This window comes from Microcebus murinus, chromosome 32 (genome assembly GCF_040939455.1).
Source record: "Microcebus murinus isolate Inina chromosome 32, M.murinus_Inina_mat1.0, whole genome shotgun sequence".
Taxonomy (NCBI): domain Eukaryota; kingdom Metazoa; phylum Chordata; class Mammalia; order Primates; family Cheirogaleidae; genus Microcebus; species Microcebus murinus.
The window spans coordinates 1,091,801-1,103,833 of NC_134135.1; the positions used below are offsets into that span (position 1 = coordinate 1,091,801).

The 12,033-nt window shown below is 47.2% G+C and overlaps 1 protein-coding gene across 1 annotated transcript in view; it reads right to left on the bottom strand.

The window, feature by feature from the left end:
• Positions 1–12,033, bottom strand: part of SSC5D (scavenger receptor cysteine rich family member with 5 domains) — a 29,858-nt gene that overhangs the window by 2,479 nt on the left and 15,346 nt on the right. The window contains exon 13 of the mRNA XM_075998977.1: positions 2,553–2,717. Within this exon, the coding sequence (XP_075855092.1) occupies positions 2,553–2,717 (165 nt within the window). The remainder of the gene's footprint in view (positions 1–2,552; positions 2,718–12,033) is intronic.

Consider the following 12,033-nt stretch of genomic DNA (forward strand, 5'->3'; position numbering starts at 1 on the left):
GTATTATGATAGCATTTCTCTCGGCTACTGCGTTTATGGCACCCCCTTAAATTTGGAGCCTGACTGGAGTGAGGAGCCTCACCCTCTGCCTGGCCTGGCTTCCAGGTGAGTGCAAATTGTATCCCTTTTTACAGATGAGAGAAATTAGGCCAAGAGGGTAGGTAACTTGCCCCAGGTGTTGCAGACACAGTTTGCAAGTTGCAGGGACAAGATCCGAACCCAAGTTGTTTGCATGCAGAGTTTAGGTGATTAACCACGTGATGGAAATGTTCCATGATCTGCACAGTCTAACACGGTAGCCACTGGCCACATGTGCCTACTGAGCCCTTGAAATGTGGCTACTGTGAATGAGGAACTGAATGTTTCGTTTTCCAAAATGTTGATTCATTTAAATTTAAATAATCGGCCAGGTGCAGTAGCTCATGCCTGTAATCCTAGCAGTCTGGGAGGCTGAGACAGGAGGATCGCTCAAGGTCAGGAGTTTGAGATCAGCCTTCGCAAGAGCCAGACCCCAACTCTACTAAAAAGAGAAATAAATTAATTGACCAACTAAAAATATATAGAAAAAATTAGCTGGGCATGGTGGTGGCGCATGCCTGTAGTCCTAGCTACCCGGGAGGCTGAGACTATAGGATTGCTTGAGCCCAGGAGTTTAAGGTTGTTGTGAGCTAGGCTGACCCACAGCACTCTAACCCAGGCAACAGAGTGAGACAAATAATAATAAATAAATAAATAAATAAATAATCATCTGTGTTAGAAGGTACCATATGGAACTGAAGGGCATAGCTCTAGAGATTTTCACTTGTTCCTGTAGGGTCTTTCCAGTGCATTCCTTCCTTCTGTCCTTTGTTGTAGGGTTGGAGGAGCATTAAATAAAAGGCTTGGCCTCAAGGCAGGCTGTTGGGGTTTAAGCCCCAGCTCTTCTTAGCTGGGTGACTATGGGCAAGTTACTTAGCTGCTTGAATTACAGTTTCATCCCCACCTATAAACCATGATGATCAATGTATCTCCCTTGTAGAGCTATCACAGGATTCAAGGAGCTCACAGCTGTGCAAAGCACTTAGCACAATGTCTAGCATATAATAAACACTCTCATGATTATTCATGTTGTCAGAGTCATTGATATATGTGCCTCAATTTCTCTCATCTGTGAAATGGGCATAATTATAGATCTGCATCATGAGGCTCAGGTAGATACTATGAGGAATAAAGGGATAATATATATAAAGTGCTTAGAATAATGCCTGACATGGGGTTGTTGCATGATAATGTTTTGAGTTATTATTTCAAGAATCTCAACTTAATTGGATATTGTAGGGGCTCAGTGGTGATGGTTTTTAATTTTTCAGACCCAAAATGTAGAGACCTACAGTAATCATACTCCTTGGCATGTTGTCATCAACAGTCTCTCTCTGCAATGTCTCCTCTTGTTTTATTTGATTTTAACTTGCATACTCTTTATCCTCAATCTCTATCTTCACCACCCTCTCCGATAGGTAACTCCACTAATATGTTTGACATATGGCCTTAAACATACATGTGTCCTTATAAAATATAATGTGCTTTAGAAGTGTATGCATTACTTTCGTGTGTGTTCTTTTAATTTTTACAAATAACATTGAGCTGGAAGTCTCATTCTGTTTCTGGCTTTTCCACTCAATGTTATGTTGCTGTGTATACATCTAGTCATTGTTTCAGCTGTTGCATAGAATTCCATTGTATGTACCTATTGCATTTCCCTTACCCATTCCCCTAATGTTGGCCATTTAACCTGCCTCCCACTCTCTGATATCTTAGTGTTCCAAAGAACATCCTCATATATGTCCTCTTATAAGCCTGTATAAGAATTTATTTGGAATATATATCTAGGAGCAGGTTTTGTGAGTCATAATTTATAATCATACTTTACTAAATACTGCCAGATTATTTTAATCAAACATCTACACCCAGTGGGGATGCCTGTCTCCCCACATCCTCATGCACACTTGGTATTATCCACCTTTCTAATCCTTTTCCATGCTTGTCATTATTTTAATTTGCATTTTCTGATTTCTGATGAGTGTGAGAATTTCTGCGTAAAATTGGCCATTTGGGCTTCCCTTCCTGTGAATCACCTGTTTGTATCTTTTTTTCATTCTCATTTAGGGTTTCCCATCATTTTCTTATTTGTCAGAGTGAATTGCATGGTATAGATTAGGGTTTCTCAACCTCACTCTTTGGCATTTGGGGCTGCATGATTCTTTGTTGTGGGGGCATAGCCCGTGCATTATATGGGGTTTAATGCCATCCCTGGCCTCTGCCCATTAGGTGCCAATGGGTAGCCTCTCTGCTTCCAGTGAGGACAATCCAAAACATCTTCAGACATTGCCAAATGGCCCTAGTTGGAGCAAAATCACCCCTAGTTGGGGACCATCGGTCTAGATAATAACGTTGTTTTAGGATATATCTCTGTTGGGTTTTTCTGGGATAAGGGTTGGGTCACCACTGGGAGTTTGAAGTCCTACCCTACCACAAACACTCCCCCGGTCCCCTCGCCCAGCCACATGCCTCACCTGTGTCCTCGTAGACCCTTGGAGCTGGAGAAGGGCTTCCTGGACTCCTGGTGGTGCCAGTGGCATGAGTGGGTGCAGGTTTGCCTGTGGTGGGGGTCCCCTTGGCCAGGCCCCTTCTCATAGGTGTGCCCCATGTCCAGGGAGGCTCATAACCATCCTTGTCACCTTGAGAGATATTGAGAAGAGGGTTGAGTCTTCCACTGTCCTTTGAGAGTGACACCCCTTCCTGCTCCCCTGGGCCCCAGCCCCAGTTCAAATGCCATCCTGTCCAACTGGACTGTCACTTCAGCCTCCTTCCTGATCTCGCAGCCTCCTTCGTGATTCAGTTGGGATGCTCTTGGCTACCAATAACAGAAACTATGACTAAACTAGCTCATAAAATAAGGGCATTTATTATTTCAGTTCCCTGAGGTCCCAGCCCTACGGGGGAAAAACCCACATAATATCTTTATTAATTAGCTGGTGGAAACATTTCTCTCTCTCTCTCTCTCTTTTTTTTTTTAGAGACAGAGTCTCACTCTGTTGCCCAGGCTAGAGTGCCGTGGCATCAGCCTAGCTCACAGCAACCTCAAACTCCTGGGCTCAAGCGATCCTTCTGCCTAAGCCTCCCAAGTACCTGGGACTACAGGCATTCGCCACCATGCCCAGCTAATTTTTTTCTACATATTTTTAGTTGACCAATTAATTTCTTTCCATTTTAATAGAGATGGGGTCTTGCTCTTGCTCAGGCTGGTTTCGAACTCCTGACCTTGAGCGATCCGCCCGCCTCAGCCTCCCAGAGTGCTAGGATTACAGGCGTGAGCCACTGAGCCTGGCCCGAAACATTTCTATAATACTATTTTTCCTATGGTCTTTGGCCAAATACACTTGGATAATCTCTATATAACAATTTTATATAACATAAATTTATAATATATAACATATATAGGCCGGGCATGGTGGCTCACGCCTGTAATCCTAGCTCTCTGGGAGGCCGAGGCGGGCGGATTGCTCAAGGTCAGGAGTTCAAAACCAGCCTGAGCAAGAGCAAGACCCCGTCTCTACTATAAATTGAAAGAAATTAATTGGCCAACTGATATGTATATAAAAAATTAGCCAGGCATGGTGGCGCATGCCTGTAGTCCCAGCTACTTGGGAGGCTGAGGCAGAAGGATCGCTCGAGCCCAGGAGTTTGAGGTTGCTGTGAGCTAGGCTGATGCCAGGGCACTCACTCTAGCCTGGGCAACAAAGCGAGACTCTGTCTCAAAAAAAAAAAAAAAACAAACAAAAAAAAACAAAACAAAATAAAAAAATAACATATATATACCATTTTATTTAGGGATAATAGAAAGCTAATCCAGTACTTTAGTTTGGTCGATCAAAAAGCTTATCTTGGCCGGGCGCAGTGACTCATGCCTCTAATTCCTAGCACTCTGGGAGGCCTAGGCGGGCAGATCATTTGAGCTCAAGAGTTCAAGACCAGCTTGAGCAAGAGTGAGACCCCATCTCTACTATAAATAGAAAGAAATTAGCCAAACAACTAAAAATAGAAAAAATTAGCCAGGCACAGTGGCGCATGCCCGTAGTCCCAGCTACTCGGGAGGCTGAGGCAGGAGGATCACTTGAGCTCAGGAGTTTGAGGTTGCTGTGAGCTAGGCTGATGCCACGGCACTCTAGGCCGGGCAACAGAGTGAGACTCTGTCTCAAAAAAAAAAAAAGGCTTATTTTAACAACAGCTTCCTGGAAATATAATTCACATAATGTACAATCCAGCAACTTAGCGTGTGATTCAGCAGTTTTTAGTATATTCACAAGGTTGTGTGACCATCACCACAATCAACATGAAGAACATTTTCATCACCCCAATAAAACACTCCAGACCCATTACCATGGTCATTCTTACTCACCTGAATCATCAAACCAACTTCCCCTGTGACCCTGTCCCCCTACGCTGATCTTAGAGGCCTCTCTATAACCGAAAGTGCTGGCCCTGCCCCTCCCTGGCCCCAAACCGAGTCCCCGCTGCTCTCAGCGTAAAATCCACATGCTTGATCCTCCTTCACACACCGCCCTGCCCACCTCCCCGGCATCCTCTGTACCACTGTCTCATCCACGCAATGCTCTGCCCACGTCGGCCCCCCAACCTGGCATATTCTCCACACGTAGCCTTTCATACCTCTGAGCCTCTGCCCGCGCTGTTGCCCTGCCTGGAATTCCCTGACCCGCCATTTCCTTTCCTTTCCTTGGTATTTTCTCACTATGCACACAAAACCATGCAGAAGAAGGATGGTGTCCAAGACCTCAGGCAAGTTCGGCAAGGTCACCTTGAGCTCTGTGGCTAGCTGTTCCGATTACAGAACTCCTTTGCTCTGTCACCTGCTAATGTATCACATACTCATAGAGCAAGAATCGATTTTCACCCTGATGCCAGGCATTGCAGTCACCTTAGTCATGCATTCATACTATTAACCTTTCTTAATGAGATACCTTTCTCATTACTATTAAATACCTTAAGAGGGTAACCATAAAATCCTAACAGATAGCCATATTCAGAAATTTAAAAAACTGTTAGCAGTGCTATTAATTGTTTTAAAAAATACAAAAAATGAACAAAGCTTAAGGGAAAAACCCATTAGTAGAGCATCACTAAAGATTTCTTTCCAAGATGCTACATTTTAGGAAGACTCTACTAAGAAGACAAATTTGGGGCAGGCACAGTGGCTCAAGCCTGTAATGTCAGCACTTTGGGGAGGCCAAGGTGGGAGGATTGCTTGAGGCTAGGAGTTTGAGATCATCCTGGACAACATATCAAGACACTGTCTCTACCAAAAATAAATTAAAATTTAAAAAGATAACCAGGTGTGGTGGTGCGTGCTTATCGTCCCAGCTACTACTTGGGAGGCTGAGGCAGGAGGATTGTTTGAGCCCAGGAGTTTGATACTCCAGTGAACTATGATTGCACCACTGCAGTCCAGTCTGGGTGACAGAGTGAGACCCTCTCTCTAAAAAAAATAAACACAAATTGAAGCTATCTTCCTGTTAAAATGTCAGCCCACCAATTACAGATATATTCCTGTGTGTGCTCGAAATATACTGTCCAAAATTTGCCCTACCATTTCCACACATGTATTTACACCTTAACTACAAATGCATGACTCCTGAACAACATGCTTCTACATGCTTTTGCTTCCTAAAGCTAGTTTAACACTGTGCACGGAGACCTAAGTCTATATACATCCTTTTGAAACTTGCTTTTCCCATCCACCCTCATGTTTCTGAGGCTGTATGACTGCCTGGCTCGGTCCCTTCCTAGCTGGGTGAGCAACTAACTTAACTTTTCCATGACTCAGTTTTCTCATCTGTAAAATGGGAATCATTATGGCACCCATTTATGGGGTCACAGGGCCAGGCACATGATAAGCTATTCTTTGCATTAAAATGCATATAACTCTGGTCCATCCTTTTTAACTTCCGTATACTATTCCATGTATGAATATACAACCAGGGATTTACTTACATTCCTGTTGATGGGTGTTTAGGTTGTTGTCAATGTTTGTTTGTTTTTTGAGACAGAGTCTTGCTCTGTTGCCCAGGCTAGAGTGCCAAGGCATCAGCCTAGCTCACAGCAACCTCAAACTCCTGGGCTCAAGCAATCCTGCCTCAGCCTCCTGAGTAGCTGGGACTACAGGCATGTGCCACCATGCCCGGCTAATTTTTTCTATATATTTTTAACTGGCTGATTAATTTCTTTCTGTTTTTAGTAGAGATGGGGTCTCACTCTTGCTGATCTCGAACTCATGACCTTGAGCGATCCTCCCGCCTCAGCCTCCCAGAATGCTAGGATTACAGGCATGAGCAACCATGCCTGGCTGTTGCCAATGTTTTGTTGTTACAAATACAGCTCCAGTGAACTCTTTGTGCCCGGGCTCTCAGGCTTATTAGTGAGGATTTCTCCACACTTAACTGTGGGGTGGCTGTGTGGGAGGCAGGTGTCTCTCCCTAGATATTGCCAAACTGCCCTCCTAAGTGGATGCAGATTCTTACTTCCACATTTATCCATGTCCTTGGTGCTGTCAGATATTGTAATTTTCCTTGGTTTTATTAGGAGAGGGTGGCTGGGGAAGCTGCTGATTTGCTACGATAGCCAAATTGAAGACCAGAGAGGGCAAGGAACTTCCCTGAGGTATCACAGCTAAGGGAAGCATCAAGCTCCAGACCCCAGCAGGCCTACCTGGTCCTAAATGAAGGCCTCTTTCCCTCTGGGTACAGATCCCCCCAAGTCTCACCCCATTCTTCCATTTATCCTTTAGGATTTGGTTCAAAGGCCACATGCTGAGGAGGCCTCCCCTGTCCCCTTCTGCAGGAGGCCATCCCTGCTCTATGTTCCCTGGATTCTTCAGATCTAATTCTGTCCTTCCCACTCTCCGCCACTGGCATTTAAGGGTGTGAATCTGGAGTAGGAATCCAAGCCCTGCCTTTTGCTATCCTGACCTCAATGTCCTTATCTGTAAAATGGGGCTAAGGACAGTACTCATCTCACAAGGTTGCCTGGGGAGGAAGGGAGTTCAACCACGAGATACACTTGCAACGGTGCCTGGGAAGTGAAGAACATTCACTAAATATTAGCTATTGTTATTCTTATCTTCCTCATCATCTAACATTTAAAAGTAATTTTGCATTTAAGCTGAGATCCTCTTCTTTCTGCACGACCTCATACAGTGGTAACCTCTGGCGATACCCTAAATGCATTTGTCTCCCACCTTCCCAGCTGGGTGTGGTGGGAACTGCATTAGACACGGCTATCTGTCTGTCTGCATGGCTGCACCCATCTCCAGTTTCAGATTCCATCTCGCTAAGTTATACCCCCAGCCCGGGCACTCCTCGGAGCTCCAAGATTGCACAGCTAGCGTCTTCTCATATTTCCACTCTGGTTCCTGTTCACTCACTGCCGTGTTCCCTGGCCCCTGCCTCTCTCTCCTCATTGCCCCCAACCCATGACCCAACCCTGTCAGCTCAACCGCCAGAACATGGCTTAAATATGTCCACATCTCTCTCAGTGTCCACTGCCACCCTGGCTGCGGCCACTGTCACCTCCCCACTGGGCCTCCCACTCTCCCTGCATGCACTCTTGCCCCTCCAGTTCATTTCCTATCTCATCGCCTGTCATCATCCCACCTACTACTCCACTCCAGCCTCACCAACCTTGTTGCTATTTCTCCAACCAGCTGAGCATGCTCCCTCCCACCCCAGGGCCTTTGCACATGCCGTTCTCTCTGCAGGGAACACTCTTCAAGTGGATATTTTCATGGCTTTCCTCTTGAAGTTTTCACTTAAATGGCACCTTCTTAGTAAGATGATTCTTAAGCATCCTGTTTTAAATTGCAACCCTCAGCCTCCTGCTCCCCTTCCCTTGCTTTGTTCCCTAGTGCTATGTTCCCATTGGCTGGCGCACACACCTGCCACACAGCAGGCATTGGGCACGTGGATTGACGTCTGTGTCTCCAAATTCTATCATCCAGGAAGCTTCAAGAAATGTTGCATCAATGAAGTGGAAAGTAAAACTCCAAACTCCATAAGCCTCTGTTCCACCTCCTGTACCCTCTCTCTAAACTTACACTGTGGCCTCGCATTCATTCATTTAAACATTTATTCATTCAACAAATATGTCAAAAGTCTCCACTGAGTTTCAAGCACTGTCCTAGACACTGGGGATACAAGACCAATCTGTGGTGGACAGAATAATGCCCCCCACAAAGATATGCATGCTATAATCTGCAGAACTTTCGAATGTGTTTCTTTACTTGGCAAAAGAGACTTTGCAGATGTGACAAAGAGTCCAGACCTTGAAATTGGGAAATTATCCTGGATTAGCCAAGTGGGCCCAATCTAATCATATAAGTCCTTAAAATCAGAGAACTGTTCACAGCTGCAGTTAGAGATTAAAATATTTAGAGAGAGGTGGGTCACAGAGATGCAATGTTGCCGGCTTTGAAGATGGATGAAGGCCGGGCGCAGTGGCTCACGCTTGTAATCCTAGCACTCTGGGAGGCCAAGGTAGGCGGATTGCTCGAGGTCAGGAGTTCAAAACCAGCCTGAGCAAGAGCGAGACCCCGTCTCTACTATAAATAGAAAGAAATTAATTGGCCAACTAATATTTATAGAAAAAATTAGTGGGTCATGGTGGCGTATGCTTGTAGTCCCAGCTACTCAGGAGGCTGAGGCAGGAGGATCACTTGAGCCCAGGAGTTTGAGGTTGCTGTGAGCGAGGCTGATGCCATGGCACTCACTCTAGCCTGGGCAACAAAGCGAAACTCTGTCTCAAAAAAAAAAAAAAAAAGATGGCCGAAGGGGCTCCAAGCCAAGGAATGAAGGCAGCCTCTTGAAACTGGAAAAAGCAAGGAAAGGGATTCTCCCTTAGAGCTTTCAGAAGGGACAGCCCTGCTGACACCTTGGGCTTAGCCCAATGAGACCCATGTCTGATTTCTGACCTACAAAACTGCAAGATAATAAGGTTGTGTTGTTTTAAGCCATTAAATTTAAGATGTGTTATGGCAGCAACAAAAACTGATACAGATCATTCACAGGGCTTAAAGTCTAGCAGAGATTGACACCATTCGTTGCAGATTTCTGGCAATGCAAATTTCTCTTTCCCTCCCTTGCTCCTCTGAGAACCCTCTTCCTCCTTGTGTCTGCTAGTGAAATAATACTATCTCCCCTATGAGGTTTTCCTTGATTACTATAAATAATCACTCATTCCTTGGAAGCCTGCAACTGTTGTCTTCAGCAAATAACTCGAGCAAACAATATTTTGTGGTTTTAAACAATTTCACACACATTGTGCTCGTTGGATTGGGACCTGAGGTCAGCCAGCTAGTTCTAATCCCCGTGTGGCCACAATTGGAACCTGGTAAGGGGGACGGACTCCAGAATTCGTGCTTCTAAATATTTCAGCATACATTGTTCCCAACCCAAGGAGCAAAATGTGTGTGAAATTGCTTAAAACAGACTCCAATCGTGGCTCCTGAGTTTAACTTCCCTGAGCCGCACATTATTTCCCCATCTGAAACACGGGAGTAGCAATAGGACCTATGGCACCCAGTTGCTGGACTCATGCGTGCCCAGCACAGAGTGAGCGAGCTCTCCTTGAGTTTTTCCAACAGCCCTGGAGTCCCATTTCCTCCCCAGCAGGGGAGTAAACGGGCATTCAGAGGCGAAGTCATTTTTCAAGGTTACATTGCTCCCGAAGATACAAATTCGTGCCTGTCGTTTCTCTCATTCGCTCCCACCATCCGCACGCCTCCCCGCGAGTCTTCTTATTGCTAAGGTTGTACCTACGACTGTTTTCAGATTTTCCCTGCACAATTTGCAATTCTGCATTTATCTGTTCTCATTTACTGCCCTCTCTCCCACAGGGCGGGGCCCCCCAGGCGGGACCCTGCCGTCTCCTGGCTGCCGAGCCCAGTCTTTGCCCGTCTCTGCCGCGAGGGGGCGCTGTGGGATAGCGCGGTAGCGCGGGGCTGCGAGGCACAAAGGCTCTGGAACCCCGGCCACATTTGAACGAGGAGCATCTCCTCTCGGAGCTCCAGTTTCTGATTCTCAAAACTGGGGATGAGACGCACTAACTGACAACTTCAGTCCACCCACCCCAAGTCACAGCGCCCCCGGGGCCTTCCTTCCCCCGCCGGGGCAAGGCCGGCTCTAGAGATTCAGTAGCTCACCCAGCTATTACTGCGGGCGATGAGCCAGTTGGCCAATCAGAAGGCTCAGCGCGCCAGTGACGTCACGAGGTGAAAGGCAGATGAACACCTGCGCCTCCCGCCTCCCCGGCCCCGCCCTGCAGGCGCATGCGTACTGAGCGCAGGAAAAAGGCGGGAAAAGGCGCGACCGGCGAGGGCCTCCTGAGGAGACGAAGAAGGGTGAGCCTCTCAGGAGGGCACAGGCAGAGGGGCGCGGGGCGACAGAGGCAAAAACCGGTAACAGCCGGAGACGGCAAGCACGAAGAGAGCGTGAAATGGAGGCAGAGGACAGAGAACCGATAGTGCTACGGGCAGAGAGGGGGAGCAGAAATGGTGACGCTCGCAGGAGGGAGAGAAACCGCCAGTGAGGGAAACGGGCGGGCGGCTACAGGGGCGGGGAGAGTGAGGCCCGCAGAGTTGCGGGAGAGGGACAGAAACGAGGGAATGACGCAGACCGTGAGAGAAAAGCGACGGCGGGCGGGGCGAGAGAAGAGAGCAGTCGGGGAGACGGAGGAAACAATGGCTAGAGACAGAAAGGAAGGAGACAACGGAGACACCAGCCACGGGGAGGGGACGCAGTGAGAAATGGAGGTGACGAGTGTGGAAGTGATGACGAGGGGGAGAAACTGAACGTGAAAGAAAAGAGAAAGACACGGAGGGGGAAAGATAGAGAAACAGAGTGAGAAATAGAGATAATGAGTGAGAAACGGAATGGGAGAACAAAAGAAAAACCACAGAGGGAAAAAGATAGAAATTGTCTGAAAAGAACAGTGAGAGCTAGAGATGATGAGAGTGTGAAATCGATTATGAAAGAAAAAACAGAAAGACACTGGAGAAAAGACAAAGAGAAAAATGACCATGAAAAATGGAGTGAGGAACAGATGTGGTGAGGGTGGGAAACTGAACGAGAAAGACACTGAGGGAAAAAGAAACGATGGGAATGTGAGACTCACAGTGAAAGAAAAAATGAGAAAGATGGTGGGAGAACAAAGGAAATGACCATGGATGAAGGAGTGACAAATAGACACGATGAGGGGGAGAAATTGATAATGTAAGAAGAAAAAGGAAAAGCAACAGAGTGTGCGAAAGAGGAGCAGAGTGGACCAAGGCAGGCCCTGAGACACAGGGACGGAGGAAGACAGAGACAGAGAAGGGGTGCAGAATGTGCCGGGCAGGGTAGCAACATGGGGGCCTGGCAGGTCAAGGCCCTGGGTGTGGTGGCAAAGGTGGAAGGAGACAGGACAACGAGACAGAGGCCCCAGAGCAGAGTGGGACAGAGTTGTGGCACTGGAGGCTGACCCCACTGGCCAGTGTGAGGCCCAGGGCAGGAGACAGACAGGTAGACAGAGCAACCCATGCTCCGGGGGACCTCACCCTGTCTGAGCCATACCAGACACAGACCAGAGCAGGAGCTGTGACAACAGGTAAGGTTTCACTTGCTTTGGGGGAGCTGGGATGGGGATGATGACCTGGGGGCCCTTGGCCGAAGGCTCTAGATGGAAGGGCCCAGGCTCTTGTATTATGCAGTTTACATGAGGATTGCTGAGCCTGGCCTGATCTCTTACATGGCCTCCTCTTCTAGGCTCTGGAGGAGAGTGTCACCATCCAGCCCAAGGAGGGAATGCTTTTAGGATCTCTGGAGCCAAGGAAAACCTGTCCAGGGTCCCTGAGACCTCAGCTAGCTCATTTAGAAGGGTCTAGTCTTTCTGAAAACCCTGCAATGAGGCTAATGGAGGTTTATGGAGACCCTGATGGTCACCTCAGTC